Genomic DNA, 24,398 nt, shown 5'->3' on the forward strand with positions numbered 1-24,398 from the left:
TAATCGTAATTTATGCACCTCATTTCGGGGGTAATGTGCTCTCCATTTTTTGGGGGGAGGGAGTGCTTTACAACCACCGGTTTATTTACTCTGATTAAATTTGGAAAGGGAAAAAAAAAAGCCCCAAAATCCCAACCCAAACCCTGCAGTTAACGTTGCAACACCTACATCACGCTGTTTCTGAGGGACAGGCAGGTTTCTCACAGCGGCGCGCGGGGCCGCCGGGAGCTGCTTCGACACGACCTGTTTCATTTCAGAGGCTATCCAAGCCGTTAGTTAAGGACTTAAAAGCGCAGCTGAATTGGATTTTGTCTCCTGCAAGCGGGAAGGTGAGACAGGCCGGATTTTCAGCCGTGCTTCTGCAAACATAAGGGTTATCAAACACCTGGAGACACAAAGAGTCACCAAATCGAGCTCTGCTTCTCGAGCCGTGCCGTACAGACTCAGCCAAGGTTCATTTTTCTTATTTATTTTCTTATTTACCCTCTGGGTTCTTCCCAGAGTTCATGGAAAGGAGGGTTCAAGTACCACGATGCCGCGCTGCCAGCCATCGGTCATAAGCAGCACTTAGCAGTCGCTAAATCCCCGTAACCGACTCCTCAGAAGCGCTTCCCACACTGGTAATATGCCACGGAAAACACACTCTGTATTTCCCATCGTTGTTCTTTATATTATTACAATTCTTTTTTATACACATAACCAGGCTAGTTTCGCGGTGTGTGGGGTGGGGAGAAAGGGGGTGGGGAAGGAATTTCAAGGCATAAATAATATAAAAAGGCAACCATTTTTAAAAACAAGATACATTCATACGACACTACTACAAAAAAATAAATAGTGACTCTCTCTGTTATAATTAACATCCCTCCATCACTCCCTTTCAGCGACTCTGCTGTGCAGTTACTGGCGTTAAGTGGGGACAACGGTCACTTCCTCAGGTTTCCTGCAGCTGGAGCTGCCGAAGGTCCCCAGAACCGTTTAAGGTGACTCCGGATGAACTCCATCCTGGCTTTTCCTTACAGTCCTTCGAAACAGGCTGCAGAATAAGGGGACTCCAGCTCAAAATGGGGTTCGACGTTTCCGAGTGCGCACAGTTGTCACCTGCAAAGCACGAGCAGCGCGGGTTGGTTGTTGGGGTTTGGTTTTGTTTGGTTTTTTTTTTTTAAGTAGATCGTCTGCTTCTTCAGCTCAACAGCCCCAAAATTTCAGGTTGATAAAAGCAGGTGAAGCTCCTTGAGCTCAGGCTCACTCCCACCGTACCAGGCACAGAACATTAGGCAACAGCTGAGAGCACCGGCTCTTTCGGCACACGCCGATGGCACCGATATCAAATAGATCACGCTGATTAGGTCAGCCCATCTCCCACCTACATTTTGGTGCCTGCTCTTGCCTAGGGATGGCTTGAGGCTGTCACAGAAGCCTGCTCATTAGGGGGAAACTCCATTAGGGAGCATTTCAGCAGTTTCAGGAGACCATGGGTGTGCTGTAGGTGACTGCGAGCCAGCGTAAATCAGTCCCAGCCTCGTTATCTGGAGTGTGCCGGCTCAATGAGCTCCGTTTAGGGACATCAATCACAAAGGGCACGACAGCCACAGGCACCTGAGCACGGCCGCTCCTGTTTCCCACCACAGGAAGGGAGGAATGCTTCACCTTTCTCAAATAGCCAGGTCTTTTTGAAGGCTTAATTACTGGCTTCTCCACAATAAATTAAGCACCCTACAGCTGTCCTATACAGAATATTCCTGGCTTCAAAGCCAGGCGCTATCCCCTCTGGAATGCCTTACCGTCCATGTAATCCACGGAGAGGCGGTTCATGCCTTCTCGACAGCAGGAATGCTGGGCGGAGGGCTGCTCCACTTTCTCCTTGCCATCCTCCTCCAGCAGGGTGCTGCACTCCGGCATGGCGGAGGCCAAGCACATGGCCACCATGACGTGGTGATTCAGGGGTTTCATCTCCAAACCGTCCTGCTGGTAAGGTGCGACGATGGGCACGACAGGTAGTGCGTTGCTGCTGAAAGTGCCATTGGTTTTGGTGAAACACCTGCAGACAGGACGTAAGCCAAAGCGGGGTTAGTCAGAGCCGCTTCTTTCCACCACTTATCTTGAGAAACTGCGATTTTTAAGTACTTTACCCACATGTCATTCACTCTAACAACAGTCAGACAGCTTGCCGAGTAAGTTTTACGTATATTTTTGGATCAATCCTGACATTAAGAAAATTATCAAGCATTTTTTAATCCCAACAGAGAGCCGAAAATATTCAAAACATGCTCTCAGTTACTTCCCCATCGATTGCGACCCCATGACCTGACTTGCAAGTCCATTTCTCCATCAAGGCAGCCCCATAAAACAGGTTTTCACTGCCAAGAAAAAGAGCTCAAGTTTGAAACCCAAACAGCAAACTGAAGTACTGTGGAAAAGAAATACTAAGCGTTATCAAAGTGAACACAAATTAGAAAAATATATGCAATATTATAAATATAAAACCCCCCTCCTCTGCTGTGCAACTCTGATTGTGGCCCTATAATACGTGCGTAAGGCTGTGAAATTCAAGTTGAGCTGCAAAATCCATTAAATAAACCTGTAAACAAAAAGGAGCTGGACCTTAGGAGACACGCAGATGACTGCAGCAAGCAGGGAAAACACCTATGATGTTTGGAGCCCCATGACCAACGTGGCCTCAGTGAACATTTACATAAGCAATTGCTACGTAAGAAAGCCTCCCCAAAAAATCACATTTCAGGGTGGTTTTATACAAAACCATAACTACCGCAAAAGTAAAAAGTTCACTTGGACAGTTGCCGTAAAGTTTGGGAAACAACCCCCCCAAAACACTGCATGCTTCGTGGTGCAGAACAGGGGTGGATCCCCAGCTAAAAGAAAAGCATCAGAATAAGGATGGAGGGCGTTCAAACCCGCTGTGATACTCTGAAACGCTCCTGCGAAGGCTAAACAGGCTTCGAAGGTTTTTATATGCTGATATGGATACGACTCGGAGCATTCAGTTTTGGTTTTGGCTGCCAGATTTAAATATATCCATTGCCTGTTCTGCTCACGGTGAACGCATCTTGCTGCGGGTAACTGGTTATTACTGGGATGCCACCCAAGTGCCGCCATTTTGAAGCACAAGAACCGATAGCTGGGGTATGGCAGTTCAGGTGCCAGCTTATCTAGCAGCACAGCAGGTTTCTTCAGAGTGATTCTGGCCCGAAACTGATCGTTATATTGCTGCAAGAGAGGGGAAGATGGACTTTGACATCATCAGTGACAGGGTATCAGCCATCAGAGCCTACTTTGACAGCAGCTGGGCCCTCAGCACTGAGAAGTACTCAGTTCAGTCGGATTTAAAACTGGGAGATGTTAAGCTTGGCAAGAACATTAAGTAGGGTCCTGCCCCAGACCCAGAAACCACATTTATCCCATTAAAAAGAAGTCACGGCAAAGCCTAAAAACATCATGCTCAGGGGACTTGTCCTGCCAACTCGCTTGGAGCCTCAGTTTATACTTTCACCTGAAAACCACAATCGCTATTGCCAGAACTGAAAGAGCAACAAAACACCCACAAATAACACAAATTAACTTTCTAGAGGAGGAACTGATACAAGTTTCCCCTCTGGCAGATGTTTCGCTCGCAAACGGGACAAGGGGGGTTCCCTCCAGTGCCTGGGCTGCCGCCCTGAGAGTGTGCTCCCCTCCCGAAGGCAGTGAGGACGGAGCAGCACCAACCTTCGCTCTCCTATTTTGTCCTTCCGCTCCCACAACTGCCTCCAAAATCATTATTCCAAGTACCAAAATACCACAGAAGCCACTGAAGAATCCACATGAAACACATCTGGTCTTCAAACAAATCCATTTATTAGTTTGCATTTCTTTCCACAGAGGTTTTGACTGCACTCACTTATTATTTAAAAAAAATATATTCTTAGAGGAACCCATTTAAAATGTTTGGGTTTGCATGCTTATGGCGCTTTCTTTTTAAAGATACAGGGGCTGGTGTAGTTCTTTGTATTACTGTATGGGCTTGAATGATGTTTCAAGACAGCAGTTCAGTTTTTTAAGCTTAAATAACCACATTTTGATGGAAACTAGTCATTGGTATACCCAGAGCAGAGTGCATGCAAACAGTGACGTAAAAACCCCTGCGGCAGCAAACACATTTTCTATCCATTCTCGGTGCTAAAATCCTACCAAACTATAATCTGACTTAAAAGCACACACCAATGTAATTTAGATTTAAAGAGCTGGAAAACCAGCTGGAAAACCAGACTGATGCTGGTTTATTTGAAATGCCTATTTCAGATTTCTGATCAGAATAAAGCGAATTTGCAAAGGACAGATCTGCAACAATTTGCATTCCTCTGCAACCATCAGCTCTCTAGAAACTTTTAGTGCAAAAGCACAAGAAAAAATAAAAACATCAGTTCTCAATCCTAATGTAACAAGCGTAAACCACATTCGTCTTACCAGCTTTGTCCACAATAGCAAAGCGGGTATCCACGTTTCAGCAACTTCTACCTCTGGCAAGCCTCCACGAGCAGTTACAACAGCATAAAGTGCTAATTTAAACAGAAGACCGAGGGATTTCACCACCGTAATAATAAAACCTGCTCCGAGATGGCTATTGCTGAAAGCAGCCATGGCAGCCGGCTATTAAACACACTAAACTTTTAGGATTCATTTGCACGTGGTCACAATTCAAACGACTGCTAAATTCAACCCAAATCAGCAACAGCTCCAGGCGTTCGGTGGAAACAGGGTCGTTTGGGAATTAGCTCACGAGCAAGAGACCATCGTGCGGCTGGAGACGTTTCCACTCGAATCTACCTTCCTCTGTTATCACGCGGGTGTTTTGCAGAGGGAATTGCCTGGTTTTACTACACAAGGTGCAATGACTCGACGGTGGGACAAGGCATGGGCCCTCTCTGCACAAACAGGAGACCAGGCAGACGGGAGAGCCCTTAACCTGTGTGTAAAGTAGCTACAAGGTTGAATGAAGATGAGGGAAAAGACTGCAGCCTAAATTCCCACTTGCCAAAACCCACCGCCTTGACCGGGCTGACGCACCAGGCCTCCCTCCTCCTCCTCGCCCCGGCCATACATCCAGCTCCCCGGCCCCTGGTGTAATGCTCAGGCACGTTTCTGGTCCTCCCCGTTCCCCTCTCCCATGTCCTCCTTCCACTCCCCCAGCACCAGGAAGGGAACAGAGCGGTCCCGGCTGCGCAGCTCTCCTGCCAAACGGAGGTTAATGGTCCCCTCTGGGGTAGGCAGCTGTAAAGGACAACTTGTTTCTCTATCAAGCAGTCAAATATAGAATGGGGATGTGAAAATTCAAAGTTCAGACCCTGCTGATGACCCATCTGGGAGAAACAGTACAGTTGCAGAGGACGGAACCTACTCTCCCCTCTTTCTTAAGAGCTTGCTTTCCAGTTTTAAGCATATTTAAATTTTTTATTGTTCTCTTTTTCTCTTCGTTACTGCCTAACACATACAGCATGTTCCAAATTACAGCCAGTCCTACACATCTTGATGACTGCTGTTCCACTGCCTCGAAAACAACTGGCTTGTAAGGAAATGGTAGCTCGCTTCCCCTGGAGAGCAGCCGTGACACCGGTCCGGACAAACACACCCAGCCCTACCTGCGAGTAGCGGCCCGTCTCCATCACTACCACATGGATATTTATGGAAGGAGGAAGAATTTAAAGCCTATCGTAAGCTATATTTTAAAAATTAAAGCCATGAAAATATAGTGAACACGTTTTCTGCCTTCAACAGCAGCTTGATTTCAACTCAGCTTCTCCCGCTGCTGTACGCCTATAGGCAGCTGACAATTTTAATAAGACAGAAAATTCAAGGTATGATTGAAAAAAAAAATCCAGATTTTATCAGTCAGAGCAGTCCAGCTCCTCTGGCTTTCAGTCCTACTTTTAGTCATTAAAAGAACCAGAGATTTAGTCAGAAGCCTGGAAGGATATTCTTTAAAACTTTCAGAAGCAAAAAGCCTAATAAAGATCCAGACTCCCAGCTACAACGTAGAAGTCATTTTTTTTCTCCCCCTTATTCTATACAAGAGTCCTTTTTTCTTACAAAAAAAAAAAAAAGCATCCCACAGTGACAATGGCTGGCCAAATTGCTCCTTGAAGGCCTGAAGAACCTCAAATTGCATGTTTTACAAAGAACAGCATTGTGAAAGCGAAGCTGCGGCTCTAGTTCCTTGGTATCCTTAAGAGAATGGCAGGAAACGTAAAATACAGAAGACCAATTAAATCTTATTTGACAAACTCCATATGGAATGATTTTGTTATCTCAAAACTGAAGAAAACACAGGAAATAAGGTTTTAAAAAACCCAACCCAATCCAGGGCCCAACCTGCCTCCCCCTTCCTAGAGAGCATCAGAGGAGTATTTGAGCAAAATGAGCTCCGGGGGTTTGATGACTCTTATTCCGTCCCACAGCTGCTCTCCTTGGGTCACTCCCTGGCATCGAGCCCCTCCGTTCCCTCAGCTGGGGCTCAAGCGCTCTGCTTTCAGAGCTTTCGCCCTAGCTTTAAAAATAGGGTGCAGAGCGAGGGCTTCTGTTCGTAAAGTCCCTGCTCTCGTGCGAGTTTTACATCACCTGTTATTGTTCCGACAGTTTCGGCAACTGATGCACTCCGAGGGGTCAGCCTGCGGCACCGCTGTGTACATCCCACTGCCCTGCAGCGGGAAGGATTGAAGAAAAAAAACCCAACAATAAAAATCAATCTCTATTCAAACGCACAAGAGAGAGCCACAGAGAAGGTAGTTCAGCTCCAGGTAGCGCCCCGAGCCCCTTCGCTTTGTTTTCGAACTCTAATCACCTTATCAATCTTCGGATCCATGCCCCGTAACGTGGCATGGCAACACTGCGCTATTATGCAAAGCCAAGCAGAGGGGCTTTTGCCAGCGTGTGTGTCAGAGAAAAGTAAATAACTGCAGCTTAGACAAGCATGTGGTAATTTCCCTGGTCTGTTTTCGGCTTAATACGCTCAGGTTTAGTTTAATAAATACACTGTAAATATGTTTATTTTTAACACCGATGACAGACATGAAAGCAAATTGCTGTTCATTAGCACACGGCCCATTTGGGGAGACAGAGTATTAAATTTGCAGGGCTGATGTCACAACATAAACCCATCCCACTTTCCTGTAATTACTCTGATTAGATCAGTTTACTTCGCTACACTGATTTTTGAACCATTTAATATTTTTACAGATGGGGTAATTCCTTAGCCAGCAATGACTCTGGGTGAGAGAGATTTTGTGTTGTTAGTTTTGGCTGAAGGGGCCATTACAAGCAAGTAAAAATGCCCAGATTAACACATACCTCATTGTTAAAGACTAGGCAGACACTGATGCGGGAGCCACTCAAAAATGGCGCTGCGCAGCCAGGCTACCGTGCCGCATGTCAGGAGGGGAGCCAGTCTGGGAAAGCTCACCTGATTTGGGGGATTTCAGGTGGTAGGTAACTTCTAACAATCCCTATTTCTGCTAAAACAGGGCTTATCCTTAAGTTTTTGAGGCCGCTCAGTGCAATAGGAAGCACTGAGGAAATGCCTAATTAGTCTTGATTGCCATCCTGGCCAGTTGCTCTCTTCCTCATTTAGCCCAATCAATGAAACAATAAAGAGAGTCCTAACGAGGATGGGAACATCCTGTTCCTCTGCGCCGCCTCACCCGCGTGCCAGTCCCGTCCCTCTACGTGGGAAGAGATTGCGTGACTCAAACTTTCTACAGTGTGGAGGGGGGGGAAGAAAAAACACCCCAACCCAGTCAACTATTCACAAGGAGATGGCAGCATTGCGCATCCCACCTTGTGGCACAGAGGACCTCTGAGACTTGTGGTACCGCACGCGTGTTTCCTTCCCCCCAAAAATAAATAAAATAGGAGGGACCGGACATCGATGCAAGGCCCCAAGCTTTCTCATGGGTGAGCTTTCGAGGGCTGCAAAAGTCTCCCCTTCCTGAGGGCTTGTAGAGTTGGAGACTTTTGGAGGGTTTCACCCACCAGGAGGGTCGGACAGATCCAAAAAGCCACAGTCTGGGTCTTGGTTGCTCTTGAAAGCAACTGAAAAAGGGCACTTCTTGCTCCACGAGCAGACGAAAGGCAGAATCAGGTGAAGAACCAACTAGTCTGGACTCAAAGCTGGAGTTAACTGAAGTGGCAACTACTGTGCAAGCGCTAATTTGTTGTTCAATAAAATGAAGTGCTTGTGTTCAATTACTAACACAAACAATAGCCCCATTTTTTTTCCTCCAGAAACAGCATGGGTTATTCAGACTTTTGAACTTTTTCTTTCAGTTTTCCTGGGCAATGTTCACAGTTTTGAGTAAGTTTAGTAAGTTTGAATGCAAGCCATCTGTTTCCATAGACAATAATGAAATCATTATTCTCTCTTGGAAACGGGACGCGTTTCAGCAAATGAAGTATTTTTCCACGGCATACAAAGGCTGGATCACAGAATTAAATTAATTTTTAATTTTATTTTAAATTTCAAAACAAAAAAATGAGCCTGTCTCAACAGTCACAAACAAGGGACTAAAAAAAAAGACAGCGTTATTACGTTGCTGCATTTCAAGATGTATGGGGCATTTTGTTTTATGGAACCTCCTGCTACATTCGTGCTTTGCCATAATTAATAGCATTGCTTAGAGTTACAGATCTGAAACAGGTGGGGGAAAAACGGGTGATCCATAAAGCTGCAGAATAAGCAGCTATAATTAAATCTATTTAACTTGAAGATTGAGAAATACCATATGTACAAGTAAAGTATCTCAGCCCAGTACTGAAGCATTCTCAGAGCTTACATGCTGTTAGGAGGAGGGTAGAGGCAGATTTCCCAGAGTAAGTGGAATTCTTGCTGTCATCTGATATTCTCAAATGAAAACCATGATGTTTGTATCAGAAATATCATCCCAGTTGCTTCCTCTGGGATAAGTAATTTAGTGGAACTGGCTGTTATCAATGGATGACTATTTCCCCCGCCCGCATTAAGTCTGCTTCCACAGACTCGGAATAAATCCCGAGGTCTAGGCTGAGCCTTCCAATCGGTGCAAGAGCTTACATTCACAAGATGGTGGGGGTGTTCATAGTCCACGTGCGTCCTGGACAGTGAGCTGGTGTGCCCTGGGTACAGCCCGGCTCCTCCGTTCATGATCCCATTCCCTCCGTTAGCAACTTTGTGATGGACATGCGGACAGCTGCTGCTGAGGCCACCGTTGCCTACGAAGCTTCCATGGATGCTGCCGTTGACTCGGCTTGTGCCGGGTAAGGTCGTGTACTCGATCATTTGCCCGTTGATATCCGCCCCTTGATAGAGGTAGCCAGGAGGGTCGTATTCTGCAAAAAGACGCATTTATTGCCGAATGAGAACTTAAACGGGCGTCTCTAAGAAAAGAAACTTATTTTCTCTTTCTACAGCTTTTGTAAATTAACTGTCGTATCTAAGTGCTTAGTGTACAAACGCCGAAATGGAAAACAGCCACATCCTGGGGAACAGACCAGGAACGCTGCTCTGAAAGGACTCGGCTGACGTCAGTCGCGACGAAAAACATCCTAAAAACGGGCCACTTGTATCATCAATAGGCCCTCTGCTAACTGCTATGAAGCACTTCCAGAAATCTCTCTGGGCCACAGCTGAAGGCACTATCTTATCTTGCAAGTAGTTTTGTTTCGTTTCTCTTTGTCAGAGGGTAAAGACGTTTTAAAATAACCTACAGGCTGCAGAAAGAGCAAGGCTGATTTATGCGTTAGGAACAGAAAAGGCTCCTGAAGAGATTCTGCTGGCACAGAATCCTTTGGTGGGTACAGAACGCCCTGCAAAGCATCCTTAAGCTCCAGCGCACCAGCTCAAGGCTCCCACTTGCAAATTGGCAGGTTTTCCTCATTAACACCTCTTAAAGACTTGGACATTGAACTCCATTTTACTGTGAAGGGACTGAGAGGTAACAGGGGACTTGTCCTCCACATGGTGCAAGTTCTTTTTCTTTCCAGATATACGCAGGAGAGGGAGAGATCCGGGGTTTATGCCTCCACGGTTTAACAAACACGTACGACTACACACAAACTCTGCCGCTGCAATCGGCGGAAACTTATGTGCCTGCTTAAAGTTAAACATGAGCTGAGGAAACTTTGCCCAGGAATTTCACAAACCGTTCTGTGGGTGGAACTGCGGCACAACCGCGCAGCAACGCGGCAACCGAAGAAAGGGAGACGTTGCTGCTCCTAAAAAAACCCCACATCTTCACCTAAGGCACACCTAGAAAGTACAAGTCTCCAAATGGATGCCAGTTGGCTCATAACAGGAAACCGCTTCCCATTCATAAAATGTAATACGAACATGACTAATTTTACTCCGATAATATTTTTTCGTCAGGAAAGGAAACCAGAAATAACTCACTCTGCATGGCGCTTTGCTGACGGTTCTTCCACAGGCACATGGCAATAAAAACGATGAGAATAAGGACCATCACCCCGAGGACGCAGCCCACAATCAAGTACAGCATGTCGCTGCTCCGAACGGGGCCATTCGAAGGCCCGGCTCCGCTTCCCCCGATGCGGTCGGGGGGATTCGGTGGTGTACTCAGGTCCTTCACTGGATATTCGGATGCTCCCGGCATGCGTTTCACTGGAGGAAATAAGAGACATGTATGGGTCTGTTCACTAAATGCGGGCTTTTTTGTTGAGAAATGAAGTTAAATGTGTTTTTTTCATTATGAAATAAAAATAATTACTGCTGAGTTAGAACCCTAACGCCTCAAAAAAGGAAGATTCCGAGTCAGTATTAAAACCCATAATGAGAAGGCCAACTACTATTGGGTAATAACTACTTGCCTTGGAAAATGGTTATTATCCAGCTTGCTAACCCTCTCATTGAGGTCACATGAAACTTCAACGAGCAACTCGACATATGCATGGCTGGAACCGCGCTAACGCCCAACTTGAAAGAGCGCAAATCTTTCCACTTCTGAGGTCAGGAAAAACCACAACGCGCATTGCTATCGCCTAACCACTGCCAGATGACCTACTTTTTATCTGATGTGAACCCTGCTAACCCTGTTTTCAAAACCATACTCTTGAAGATACTGAGAGCTGAACAGAAAATCACTGAAAACAAGACGCTAGTTTAGCCCAGGAATTACATTTGTATTAGTTTTCAGCACACCGCAGCTCAGATTCATCTCATTTGACACTAAAAACCTAGGAGAGTGCCTGGCTTAGGAGAAAAGCTGGTCAGAGGGACAGAAGCACCTCCCTGCAGGTATGCTAGATAAGCTGGATCACCCCCATAAAGCCTGGAGGAGACGTGTTTTAAGGAAGAGTCAGGATGAATGACAGATTACGTCTTGCCAATTTTAAAATTAGGGAAGAAAGTCACATTCCTTGCAGAAGGAAGACCAACTGTGCGTGCAGCCTTGAAGCCCTGCAGCTCCTAACCTTTCTTTCAAAGGCTTTGCTACTAACTTAGCTAAATTTTGATGCTTCCGCTCCTAGAGGGCTGTTTTTCTTTCTTTTTTTTTTAAAAACATTTTTTCAGAGCACTGCATTTGAAGTTTGCTGTCTGCATTTTCCCTTTACAGCCTTACTTGGGTTTAGAGATTAAAGGAGACAGGAATTCTTTGCAAAATAAATGTGACTGCCATATCTGACACTTCCAGAGAACAGTACAAACTTTGTGCCAGAGGCATGCAGGATTAGCGATGGAGGCAGCCAACATAACCATCAATTGCTGTGGTCTGCACTTATACAACGTGTCACGGAGCCCCGAAGACATAAAACAGACGTACAAATCAATTCTGTCATCTTCAAGAGCACGGTTGTCTCCTAAGGAGAGGCTATCAGCACAGCAAAAAGAAAAAACCCAACCCAGAAAAACAATACTATCTCTTAGGCCAGGCAAATCTACAGAGGTTTGCTGAGAGCCTCAGGAGCGCAACGTATCAGTTTCCGTACGTTCAAAACAATCCCAGCCTCGGAAGACAAAACAATCCTCCAAAACGTTCCAGAAAAAATCACGGGCTGCATCGCAGCTCAGTTTTGCACTGCAAAAAAAGCAACACACTCAGCGCAGCGGCGGCTGTTTCACGCCCCAGAACGCCTCCTTCGCAGGGTGTCGCAGGCGAGCGGATGCGCTGTTTCGGCACTCACCTTTGGTTTCGCAGATCATCACATTGCTGTACTCGCTTTCACCACCTTCGTTATAGCACTGCATTTTAATGTCGTAAGATGTTTCTGGCTGCAGGTGATTTATCAAGTGCCATTGCTTCGTGCCTACGGGGGGAGAAAAAAGAAATAAATCAACTCACATGAGCCAGAATTAGGTAGGAGTACGCGGCAGCGTCTCTCTCTCTATAAAATGCAGGGGTATTGCAGCTTTTCCTGTTAGCACAAAAGTCTTTATTAACCATTTATGGACCTATCTGAAATCATAAAGACTCACACTGTCTTGTGAAACAGGTTCTTAGAAGAACCTTTTGATGAATCAAGGCGGTTTTCCCCCAGGATTTTGAACCGATTTTTTTAAAAAACAAAAGATCTTTCTCTACAAAACCCAGAAGTCGCTGAACTCAAAAACCCGACGTTCAAGCTTCCAGCATCTGTACATTGAAAATCAACAGCAGTTCTGTGCATCTTAAATACGAAGCTGCTGAAGGGACAGGTTTGGGATGGGTTATGCTAGCTATTGACAATCCACGGGGCAAATCACAAGGGAAAACTGGCACAGAAAACACATTAAACTTGGGACAGGAGAAAACTTCACGGTGGTGAGACCCTCTCCCAGCCCGCAATCCCGCAGGATCCCTAGAGACGCAAGGTACCGAGCGAAGCCACCCGTTTTTCGCAGGAAGGATAGATCTGTGTCGCTCAACTTAGCCGAAACCGCAAATAATTGAACGTGCATTTTATTAAATGTACTAGGAAACAAAATTAGACAGCGAGGCTGTCTCTCGCACTGCCTGCCCCTGCAGAGACGGATCCCAAGCCAAGCAATCTTCTCTAATAGGATGGTTTTGTCATCTCTGGCTCCCGGCCAGCATTTCATTTAGACACCCTCCTGAAGTACTGAGCACTTCAATATAAATCACTCTCAGTTTTTACTTTCACGGGCTTGTGACAAATTTTAATAAACAGCGACCCTTTTTTTTTCCCCTCTCTTTTTTTTAGGGAGTTTAATTAACTGTTTGAGCGCTCTTAATCCTTCTTGGAAAATACCACCTCGAACTGTTTCCACTGTTTCTAAGAAACTGTCATACCACCTACTGATTTAAGCATTAATAAAAAAAAATAAAGCCTGCTCGCCTGGCGGGGACTGTCACTACGGCTCTGTTCGAACCTCTCCCGGACCCACGCCCTGGTGCAGCACCCCTGCCCGGCCCAAGAAGGGCAGGGGGTACCCAGGAGGACCCCATCTCAGTTCAGGGGATTTGGGAGGGGACGCACGGCACGGTCCAAGCTCCATCCCTTGCATGCGGGTCGTCCCAAGTGAGGGCAGACGAGCCCTGGCTGAAGCTGGAAGCCGCCTTTCCCTAAATCGCACGTTTTTCCCAAGATTCATAGTCGGTTTTCCCGTCGCCCCCACCCCCAAGCATTCCTTTCGGTAATTACTACACCAGGTTTTAGGTTTCCGCTTCAAACCATTAGTGGAACTGGAATCAGTACAGGCACTTTAACTGTCCTCTTCGTGCACCATTAGCAAGGAAAAACATTTAAACAACTGACATCAGACTGCATTTACATTTAAAATTCAATCTCCAGGACCCTCGAAACAGAGAAATTCAGACCATCAGTGCAGGATAGGGTGGATTTTGCTTTGCTTTTGCTTAAAGCTGCTGAAAGATACTGAGGAGCCATCTGAGTCAAGCTTTTTACTTGGTTGGTTGTTTTTTTCTTTAAATAAAATCTGATTTTGCCTGTAGCGGCATTTATAAGAGAAAAAAAACAACCTTTCTGCAGAGTTTTGAATGTCTCGAAAGACAAGACTTAACAGGAAACAGTAAGGAAAGCCTACGGCAAGTGCTTAGCTAATACAGGCATCACAACACTTTTTCCACGACTCACGCAGTCATTTCAAGATAAAATTCCCTGTCAAAAAACAGACAGATTAATTCAAATGTAAGGGGGGGGGAGAGCAAAGAACAAGTGATTTATGGCAAAAATACCTTAAGTCACATGTTTCTCTACATATTTCACATCAAATGCTTCCAGTCACGCTTCAATTGAAAATAGCTCTTTTTTTTTTTTCCCCTCCCCAAAAAGCTCATTTAGGGGAGCACAGTAAAGAAAAGTTTAAGTTTCAATATTTCCACCAAACGAGTTTCTGTTCCAGGCTTTGGCAGAGCAGAGCAGCTGCTAATGGTTTCAGACTGCCACAAAGAGTTCAATGCACACACACACACTCTCTCTCTCTCGGAAAAAAAAAAATCAGAAACAAGCTAATTTCACAGCACAGTGGAGCCCACTTAAACAACTAACTGCTTAGTGTATAAGATTTATAAACACGCAAGTCCTGCCTAGCAAAAGCTAAAACACGTTTGCAGATGAAGGTGCAGACTGCATAAGCTGCTTTAAAGCAATCCTCTGAGCCGAAACTCTCCATCTTTAATAGCTTTATAGTGTGCAAAAGCTTATGTCACGCATCAAAGTACTATGCGGAGTATTGTCTAGTGGGGGAAAATGTTCAAAATAAAGGCCCATTCCTCTTGTAACTGAAATAAACGAGGGGAAAAAATAATTAACGTCATCGGGACAGAATGAGATCACTGCGTTTACTCAGCCCAAGCAATAAGGACATTAAGTAAAATATTTTTAAAAGGGTTTTCCACTTCTGGACTAATATAGACATTATCTAATAACTTCTTCCAGGAAAATGATGATCTAATATGCACAGGGAAAAAAAAAAATATACAGTCCGATTAAAAAGCAAAATGAAGCACAAACATACCTGCATTTGCAGCGTACTACAGCACTTGAGGCTAAAGGTAACTTCCTTCTAGTAGGATAAGCAATTAAGCAAGGTAAGAGGAAAGAAGGGCAATTACACCCAAGGTACTACCTAGCTGAGAAAAAACCATGCTGGGGTAAATAATTTTAAAAGCCAGCCAGTTGTTAGCACAGTCCGTAACAGATGCGCTTACCCTGGGTTAAACCCCAGTTACGCTGCTTTCTCTTCACTCAACTGCTTTAAGCTAAACCAGTTTAAATAGACCTACAGTAAGGATTTGCAGCAGTATAACAGGACAAACTTAAACCCGGTGTTTAGTTCTCAAGTTTCCACGCAGAAGAGGCTTCAGAAGGAAGAAACAAGTTCATGTGTGGGCAGAGCTTGACGTTATGTAGTTGAGATAGCTACTTCTGTGAAATATATTGTGAAGACTTAGTTTGGGAAAAGCAGTTTAGATTTCATATAAACACAGCCAACGTGGCTACATGATGTTCTTCCCCATCCAGTGGTGCTATTAAGCATGCGTCCACCGAACCGTACCTTCCACGACATCCCTCTTGTAGTCGCTATCGTTGTCGCTGTCCGTAGGCCGATAATAGATATAAAACCCTTGGATGGGCGTGTTGTTGTTGCTTGATGTAATATACTAAAGGGAATTTTAAAAGATTACATTAGAGGAGAAAAATTTTCCGTGAGCCCTGCTGAGTTGTCATCACTGAATACTTTAAAACCTTGAAATAGGTATTTTTTTTTTAATAAGGTTGTGCAAACAAGTGTAGGGGGAGGTTTGCGCAGGAGCTACAGTGCGGAAGAGGATTATCCATCGCTGTGGACGTGGGGACACGGCTAAGACAAGCATGATGCTGGGGGTTCTCACAGTGTGGCGGGAGGGCGCTCTGCCACCGAACTCCTCCGACCACTCGAAATAAAGGAGGGTAGCTCGGGGAGAAAAGACTGAGCTGGGGCCGACACTTCCCTCCCACACCACTTTCCCAACTGTCAATTAGGGTTTGGCCAAGAGCAGCCTGAAAACTTGCATGATTGATGGAAATGGAAAAGTTAGTCCATTTTTACTTCAGGAAGAGTTAAGGTCGCTCTAAAACTCAGCTCAAGAGTATTTTACTTTAAGTTATGCAGCCTCCTGAGGAACTAGAGGTTATTTTAAGTTTATTATCCTAAACATCTCTTAAGGCTGAGCTAGCAGAGCAAACTAACACTGGGAACTCTACACGTAAAATCCTCCAAAGTATACCAGGGGGTTAGATTTCAAAACAAGAGCAAAGAATTTCTGTGGGTTTCAATAAGGACTTTAAAGTACTTGTTTACAAAAGACAAAGTAACAGGGGAAAGGAAAACGTTTCTCTAACACTAATCCTCTACCAGATACAAGGGAAGACAGCGGGTTTTAAACGCAGCGCCCGCTCCCAGCCATCGCAGCCTAGATTGACAAAGGCAGCAGGAATTGCAGAAAACGAAGGCAACTCGCTCACAAACTCATGGCACGAACAGGGGCTTGGAGAGAGTTAAGCCCGCTGGTGCCTCTTGATAAGTCCATGCCAAGCAGGTGGACTGAGGCAGCTGCAGCCTTTCACTGGAGCTGCCAGTTGGGCTCAAATCTGGCGTAACCCAAGGAGGTGGCGCATGGCATCCCCGGGGAGCTGGGAGGGGAAAGCGAGGCGGAGGGAAGCTGGGAGACAGCGCAGAAGGCAGCAAACAGCCAACAGGGCTGCCTCCAAGGAGGAAAAAGGGTCTGGAAATGGGGGCAAAGGGCTCGAGAGGCATATGGCCCGTAAGTTACCCAATTCCAGCATATGAGCATGAGGTATCTCAGCCCTCTTTGAGCAAAGAGATGACCTCTGAGACTCGGCGGGGGGAACCACCGCCCGCTACTCTGCAATCAGCTCTTAATCCTTGACTTTTAAGAGCCAAAGCAGTAAAAACTGGCCCACAGCTGTGAGAAGAACAGGAGACAATTATACGTACCGTCCATTTTAACATGATCTGAGTGTCACTGATGGCTTCAGTGTAAGCAATGTGAGGTCCTGTAATAGGGCGGTTGGAAAACCGGCTGGTAAATCCAGCCACCTGGTAAGGGCGAGATGCTGCGCTGCGTGGGCTCTCCCCGTAATTGTTCACAGCAATCACACGGAACCTATACATTTCTCCTTTTAAGGGAAAAAAAGCAAAAGAAAGATGACATTGTAGCAAAACAAGCACTAGAAACAGGATTCAAGGAGAGACTAAACAGATTAGGAAGTACTTTTTGCACAACATCCAATTAGAAAAAATGTAGCACTCATTGCCACAGACTGATGTGGATGTCAGAAACATAAACAGCTTCTGAAAGCTATTAGGGAAATTCACCCAAGAAAAATCCAAAGGCTAATATACACAGAGATGGAAACGCCTCCATCAGCTCGGGAAGTCCCTAACTGGTGGGCAACCAAGAAGATGCTTCAAAGGAGACCTCTCATCACCCGTTCCCCCTACTCTTGCGCTCTTTCCCCATGCTTTCAGGGCTTAACACGGGGAGAAATTGGGACAGATGTTTTTCCATTAATGCATTTTTCTCTTTTTGCATTCTCATTGCTTACTAGAAGGACAATTAAGTTAAAAATAGCAATAATACACAACCCTCCTCTCCACACGAACAAGTATTAAATTATGGTGGCTTGAGATTTTTTTTTTTCCACTTGGAAAGCCAGAAATCAACTTTAATTCATGTAACAAGCTCCTATTCCACACACAAAAAAACCCTAAACGACCAGGAACAGCATAATCCAAGTAGAAGTTAAAGCAAAACAACCGAAGACTTGCAGTATTCTCTCAGCAGGAGCGCAGTCATCGAAGCAAAGACAACAGTAACAACAGCTGAGGTGAAGGAAAGATCGTGTTTAGTACCTGGCTCCAAGTTACGAACTTCTACAGACAGCTTGGAAGGAGAAATGTTATCAGCTGCAACTAGCCAGTCACTGTTTCGACCCAAGCGTTTATACTCCACTTTAAAGGCAGTAATGGGGGAGCCACCATTTGCTCGTGGTATCCACGTGACGTAGACGGACGATTCTGATGCTGTGGAGATCGTGGGTCGGTCGGGAGCTTCTGGAACTGCAACAAGAAATTCAGTTACAAGAGGATTAGAGTTGGCAGAAACTTCATTTTCTCTAACAACCCTTTAAATGAGTTGCTGATGATTAAATTAGACTTCCTGTATTAACAAGGAGAATCTTAAATCCTCCTGTAATGACTACTCCCCTTGCTCTTCTGGAAAAGATGCTTGAAGAGCCGAAAACAGAGGGATCACTTTGTCAATATAATAACCAAAAAGGATCTGGTGTTGCACTACCCCAGCCCATCTCTACACGGCCAGAGAAACACATACTGAGGGAACAGGAAAAATCCGGTTATCATTTTCAGAACCCTGAAATTCCCCCAGACCCAGAGACTTCAACCCTTCCACGCTAGCGAGCACTGCATTCATTGCCAGGGAAGCGAGGACGAGGAGCAAACAAAGCATGCAACGTATAGTATACTTACTGAACTCACTTGAAGTTACAGACAGCAGTGGAACAGAGAGAACGGAAAGAGGTGGTGTTAGTAAATCTGGCGATAACCATACTGACCACCAGCGAGAGCTGTAAGGCTTTACTAAACTATCTTGTACTCATCAACGTGGAGCCGGTTCCTCATGAGAGGAACCGAGCAAGGAACAGCACGCTGGCCGCTTTGGGGCACAAAGCGGGCTGAGCATTTGCAGCTGGGCACACGTAAGGGGTCCCCTTGTGTGGCTCCTCCGATATTTAGCACTGTCACAAGCATGCGACGCTCCACACCTGCATTACTAATAAACCTCTCCGCTCCCCTTTGGTTTTACCCAACCTTTAGACACCAAATCACCTCTGAGGTCTCAGCCCCTGAGTAAATTTGCCTGAATCAGGTCAATGAGTTCCAAGGCTGGGGTGATGACAAAAAGGACTACGAACATTCAGTTTTCACTGGAAACCAGGCTAAAAATCACACCTACTGGGAAATGGCTGTACCTTCTTGCCATCAGAAATAAGCCTAACCCTGGGAAAGCACAGGAAAACATTCAGAACAGATACAAGCCACTTGGAGAACTTCAAACTCTGACACAGGCATCTCCCATTTCCCCTCTTCCTCTGGATCTTGCACAGTGGACGAGAAGAGAAACACGGAGCATTTAGCAAAAGCATTGGCAGGTTTAAATATGAGCAGCAAGAACATGGGTTACCCGTGAAAGACTTGTTTTTTAAGAGCCACAATTGGAAATATTACACATTCACTAGATTAGGGCATGCATTTGCTAAATTCGTAGCTTCAAACACCCCACCGCAGATGACAAAGTCTCTAAGAAACTCACTACTACTTGGTGATTTAATGTTGCTGTGGAAACCTGAGGCATCAAGGCAAGTATTTCAAATCCTAAGTCACTGACTGGAATAAGGTAACCTTTCAGCGAATCCCAAAGTATGAACTATGATCTTTCACTCTGGAAACACACAGAAGAACAGAAAATCTAGCAGACATCTGACCTCACTCACCAAAGTCCCACAAGAGAGGAAAAATACCTGTAACAAAGAAGCCTAAGGAATAAAGAGGAAATAGAAGAGGTAGCACAAGTACCTAGAGCAGTAATAAACACAGGATAATGTAGAGGCATCTGTCGCTAACACAACTTTTTTAGCATGCGGATTACAAACCACCCATACACCCACCTCCGCTGTGTCGAGACAGGTCTGGAAGGATGACACCAAAATTATTTGTCCCTTCGTGAACGATGGGATGTTTAGGAATGCCTACTGGTGGAGACGGAGCCTGAGTGTTTTTCGAGGATGATGTTCTTTCTAAGAAAGATGTGATATACAGTACATCAGCTCAGGGACTGGGTAAGAAAATACCATTCATTGCCTCTCACAATACGCTCAGCTCTGCAAGATCCCTCGCTACAGCACAGGGGACTAAAGCCCTGCCTGGCTTTCAAAGCCTTTCCTCATCGCGAGGTCAAAACAGCTGGTGAAAACTGCACACCGAAATCCACGTCTAGAGGAAGACGTTCAATAAAAACACTACAGAAGCCTGGACCCAGGATACCGGCTTGAGTGGACTTTCAGCTCGTGGCCATACGTATGTACCATCAACTCACAGATTTCACAAATACATTATGTTCTTAATAAAATTTTAAGCTCTCTGCTGCTTGTACAGAAGTATGAAGACTATCTGACTGGACGCTCAAGGGCACAGCCGCCGGCATCCCAACTTGAAAGAAAAGTCACTTTGATTAGAAATGCTCTTTTGCTTGTCGCTGTCTGCACGCAGCTACCAGAACAGCTGGCTCCTGGTCAGCTGAGGTGTTTTCACAGAGGTGCCTGCAAAGCAAACCAGAAGCAGTTTTGTCCCTCTATGAAAATTTGATGGTGCAGAGAGTGTCTTTTGTGGTACTCTGAAAATCCTGAACAAGGACAGGCTGCTTCCTGGCTTCGCTCCTTTAAGCGAGAGGAACCATAGAGTTTAAGTCTTAATAATCATCCCAAAAATAATATTATCAAGCTTTTAATAGCTTTTACTTACCAACAGACCTGGTAACACTCAGGAAAGTTTGCCCCACAGCTATTTTAGTTATTAGAGGCTGCTCTTTAGCAATTAAATTGCAAAGCGTTTCATATACGGCTTAGCAGACAACATACAGTTGATGTAATTTAAATAAATGTCCTCTCAAAAGCCTAGGACACAGGGCACATTGTGCTGCACCTACCTTTGCTGGTGCGAAACGTCAGCATGGCGGGCTGGCCTTCGCCAGCAGCACTCCTCGCCACCATTAAAACTTCATACAGGCTGGACGGCTCCAGCTCGGTGAGCTGCAGCTCGTTCTCGCTGCCAGGGACACGCACCGTGTGCCAGCTCCCCGCTGCGCTGACGCTGTCATCCAGCTGCGCAGGACAGGGAGAGAAAGCTCAGCATCCGCAACGAACTGCGCAGAACCCAACAGCAATACTCAAATCCCTCACTGCTTTCACACACAAGCATCCAAAGACCACTCTGTCTCTTGCCAAAACTCCTCATGTTTTCCTATATCTACCTATGGTTTGTGCCAAGTGCTTCTGCCACAAATCAGCACTTTTGCAACAGTCTTCGCGGTGCTCCTTTGATAAACCTGGCTTATTTTCCCTCTCCACATGCACGCAGGCCCTTGTTTTTTGAAAAAAAAGGCCATTTTCACTTGTGGCTAAAACTAGCTGGAGACCCAAATGATTTTCAAGATTTCAATCAGCCTTTGCTGGCAGCGTGCGTGTGACATCATTAAAGGGCTGGACCCAACACCCTAATGAGAAAGATATGTTCCCTGAACTATCCCAGCTTTTCCAGCACTGAAGCATATTAAAATATTTATGGGCTAAAATGGGCAACCAAAAGTGTGTCTTAGTTACTTCTCGAGGCTGGGGGAAAAAAAAAGTCATCAGGGAGACCAAAGATTTGGTTTTAAAAAAAACAAAACAAAACACAACCCAATTTTTAATTTAACAGTGAAATCACCAGCTCCATTTAAGAAAGGAAAGAGATTCAGGGTAGTCTCTTAATGCTTGACCTTTGAGGAAAGCAGTACCCCAAATCCCAAAGGAAAAGCTAAAGATTCTACCAAAAATAAACTACTAAACAATATAAGACTTTAATAAAACACAGAAGGCAGATCTAAATGCTGCGGATTATCAAAGGTTATGCCAGAGGTCTTCATTCAAGTATTTTCTTCTGAAGCAACCACTCTAAGGCTTTTATTCCCTCAACTTCTGCTTTTCCCCCCCTCTTTAAAAGAGGAAAATCAATAAAATGATTTAATGACACAAAGAGATCACCACCCTAAAAAAAACACGGTAAACTCCCTACTGAGAAATGCGTGAGTGAGCACATTTAACGCGGAAAGGATTGTTACGAGCGAAGGGTAAGCATCAAAAAAGTCCAAGAAGTCTTCAAAGCTTTCAGTGCTTACGTGAACCAACCACTTTTGGATGAGAAATTGTATCAACAGACTCTGGCACTAGGTTTTCAGGAACTAACAGGTCAAAAATCTAAGCGCTCCCTCCAGGCTAAGACAAGACCAGGATGCAGAGGATTAAAAAGCTTATGAAAAATAAACCAAACAGCTTTGCCATGCAGAAAACTGTTTGCTTGGAAGAACGGGCACAGGCATCGCCTGGTTCTGATGTTAATGAAAAGGGCTCGCTGTGGACGTGCCATTTTTAAGGGCACGATAGGTATCTGTTTAGGAAACTTTAGTTCACCTTCGTATTTGATAACTTCAGTTTAACAGCATCTCTTTGGGACGCAGAGCAGCAAACCCTTTGATGTGTTAGGCTAATTCCCAGCTCCCCTTCTCATCTCAAGCATACCCGCCAGCTCGTGCGAACGTGTTTTTAACATCACTGAAGCTGCGCACAATAGGCCCTGGAGCCCTGTTCCCTGTAGGCCATCATGATACTGTAAAGGAAACAAAAGCCCAGGATCTGCTGAATAAATCTCACTTAAAACTAGCTAGAACAGCGTACTTGTGACCAACTCCAGGCACTCCTAAAAATGCACAGCCACGGTAACGCTTTGGTCCCACAGTATCCCATGTTCTCTCTGGCCTGACGCTGCATTCCTGTTCATGCCAGCACCACAACGATTAGTGGTTCCTTGAGAAAGCCAGAACACTGAAATCCATCTGCCGCGGTGCACCGCTTCGACGCTACGGAGGAACGTTACCTTGCGGTATTTGACAAAGTAGGCGTTGATGGGCAAGCCCCCGTCCCTCCCCGAACGCCACACCAGGTTGTACATGTCCGGCTTCAGCGTCTGCGGGGGGCTGAGGATGATGGGGGCTTCGGGGGGAGCAGCGGCATTCGAGGCTTTTTCCGTCGCAGCTGCATCCACGTGCAATCTTGTTGGAGGTGAGCTTGGAAACGCCATTCCTGCACCAAAATCACCCTCACTCTCATCACTCTGGGCAACCTCCACGGGAGCCATTTCTTCTGCTTTCGTGCCAGTTTCTAAAGGAACTGTAAAGGGAGGAGCCTGGTTACATCTTCAAGATGACGTACGTTTGCCCCATGCAGAGGGAACACGAAACCATTTAAGAGCGTCATTTCCAAACAAGCCCTGCTGCAAAAAGCCAGTTCAAGGAGATGCCCACACAGACCCATGCCCGGTGCCAAGCTGCACCCTTGCGCACGCCGGTTATTTTTTCAGGGCAGAAAAGTGCTTTTTGGTTTGGTTTTTGGGTTGGTTTGGGTTTTTTCCACAGTAGCAAAGAGAGAAAACCTGAAACGCGATGTCTGCAGGCACGGTTTGACTGGTGTCTCCAGTAAATTAAGCAGTGGCAATGCTTATTAAAAGGAAAAAAAAAACCAAACTAACAAAATATATAGCTACATTTGTGACACAAACAGAGTAATTTTATATTAATTACAGTTGTACAAGGAACTTTTCACGACCTGAACTGGCGTGCACACAAGAGGACATTCTCCTACCTCAGTTTGAGGTTTTCGCTGTAATTTCGATCAGTTTTGAGAGTTGCATGACTCGACTGCTTCATTTGAAAATTTATGCTGAGAATAAACTCAGTTTACAGGCAGATCTAACACGCAATTTAATACCAACGCATTTCTAGAAATCCTGCTCCAGACTCCTCCATCCTATTTACTTTGCCTGGTATAAAATATATATATGTATTTAATATCAGTAGTTTGAAAGAGGCCGTGAGACAAAAAGAAGCACTGTTTGGCTGATGCAGGGCTTGTCAGCATTCCAGGCAGGAAAGGGGTGGCAGGTTGGCCATCTGAGATTATGCAGGACAAGTAAACGTCAGCGCTTAAAACGGGACCGTTTGGGAAGCAGCACAGCTCCTCGAGGTTGCATGCTGCAGCGCCGGGACTGCCAGATGTTCTTAGCCCTGTCCGTCCTTTCAGATTTGTGTAGGTTTATGTTACATGCAGGGGTCTGGAAGGGGAAGGGAATGAAGGGAACTTGGTTTACAAAACAAACAAATTCCTTGGTAATGTAAAGCCTAGGCACTGTTAGCCTGGCTGACTCAGATTCCTCCAAACCTCCATTAAAATACCAGCAGCAAGTGTGGCTGCTATTTTTGGCCACTTTTTAAAAAAGCTGGGAAGGAAAGTTCTCTTCTCAAATTGAAGACACACTCTCAGCAAGCATTCCTTGTTTGTTTCTTCCTATTTGTTTAGCAATGCCACAAAATTTGGAGATGGGAAGAGGGGAACAATGTGGGGAGGGTGTCCCTAAAGCCAGATGGAGTTCGCTTAGAACGTCAGACACCCCCAGAACAGTCTCCAAGTGAAAGGGTATCTACTACTGTCAGCGAAGCAGCGGGAAAGGGACGCGCCGCCACGCGTTAATATTGGAAACAAATGCTGTATCCGCTCCAGGAGGCAGA

At 45.4% G+C, this 24,398-nt stretch overlaps 1 protein-coding gene across 1 annotated transcript in view; it reads right to left on the reverse strand.

Annotated features, from left to right (window-relative positions):
• Window positions 1–645: 645 nt before the first annotated feature.
• Window positions 646–24,398, reverse strand: part of CDON (cell adhesion associated, oncogene regulated) — a 54,209-nt gene continuing 30,456 nt past the window's right edge. Inside the window, exons 8-19 of the mRNA XM_064470699.1 lie at window positions 22,712–23,004; window positions 20,727–20,901; window positions 19,690–19,818; window positions 17,855–18,061; window positions 16,937–17,118; window positions 15,494–15,599; window positions 12,160–12,282; window positions 10,412–10,639; window positions 9,077–9,351; window positions 6,610–6,689; window positions 1,782–2,038; window positions 646–1,098 (exon numbers count right to left, since the gene is read on the reverse strand). Of these exons, the coding sequence (XP_064326769.1) occupies window positions 932–1,098; window positions 1,782–2,038; window positions 6,610–6,689; window positions 9,077–9,351; window positions 10,412–10,639; window positions 12,160–12,282; window positions 15,494–15,599; window positions 16,937–17,118; window positions 17,855–18,061; window positions 19,690–19,818; window positions 20,727–20,901; window positions 22,712–23,004 (2,222 nt within the window). The 3' untranslated portion in view covers window positions 646–931. The remainder of the gene's footprint in view (window positions 1,099–1,781; window positions 2,039–6,609; window positions 6,690–9,076; window positions 9,352–10,411; window positions 10,640–12,159; window positions 12,283–15,493; window positions 15,600–16,936; window positions 17,119–17,854; window positions 18,062–19,689; window positions 19,819–20,726; window positions 20,902–22,711; window positions 23,005–24,398) is intronic.

The sequence above is a fragment of the Phalacrocorax carbo genome, chromosome 21, assembly GCF_963921805.1.
Source record: "Phalacrocorax carbo chromosome 21, bPhaCar2.1, whole genome shotgun sequence".
NCBI lineage: Eukaryota > Metazoa > Chordata > Aves > Suliformes > Phalacrocoracidae > Phalacrocorax > Phalacrocorax carbo.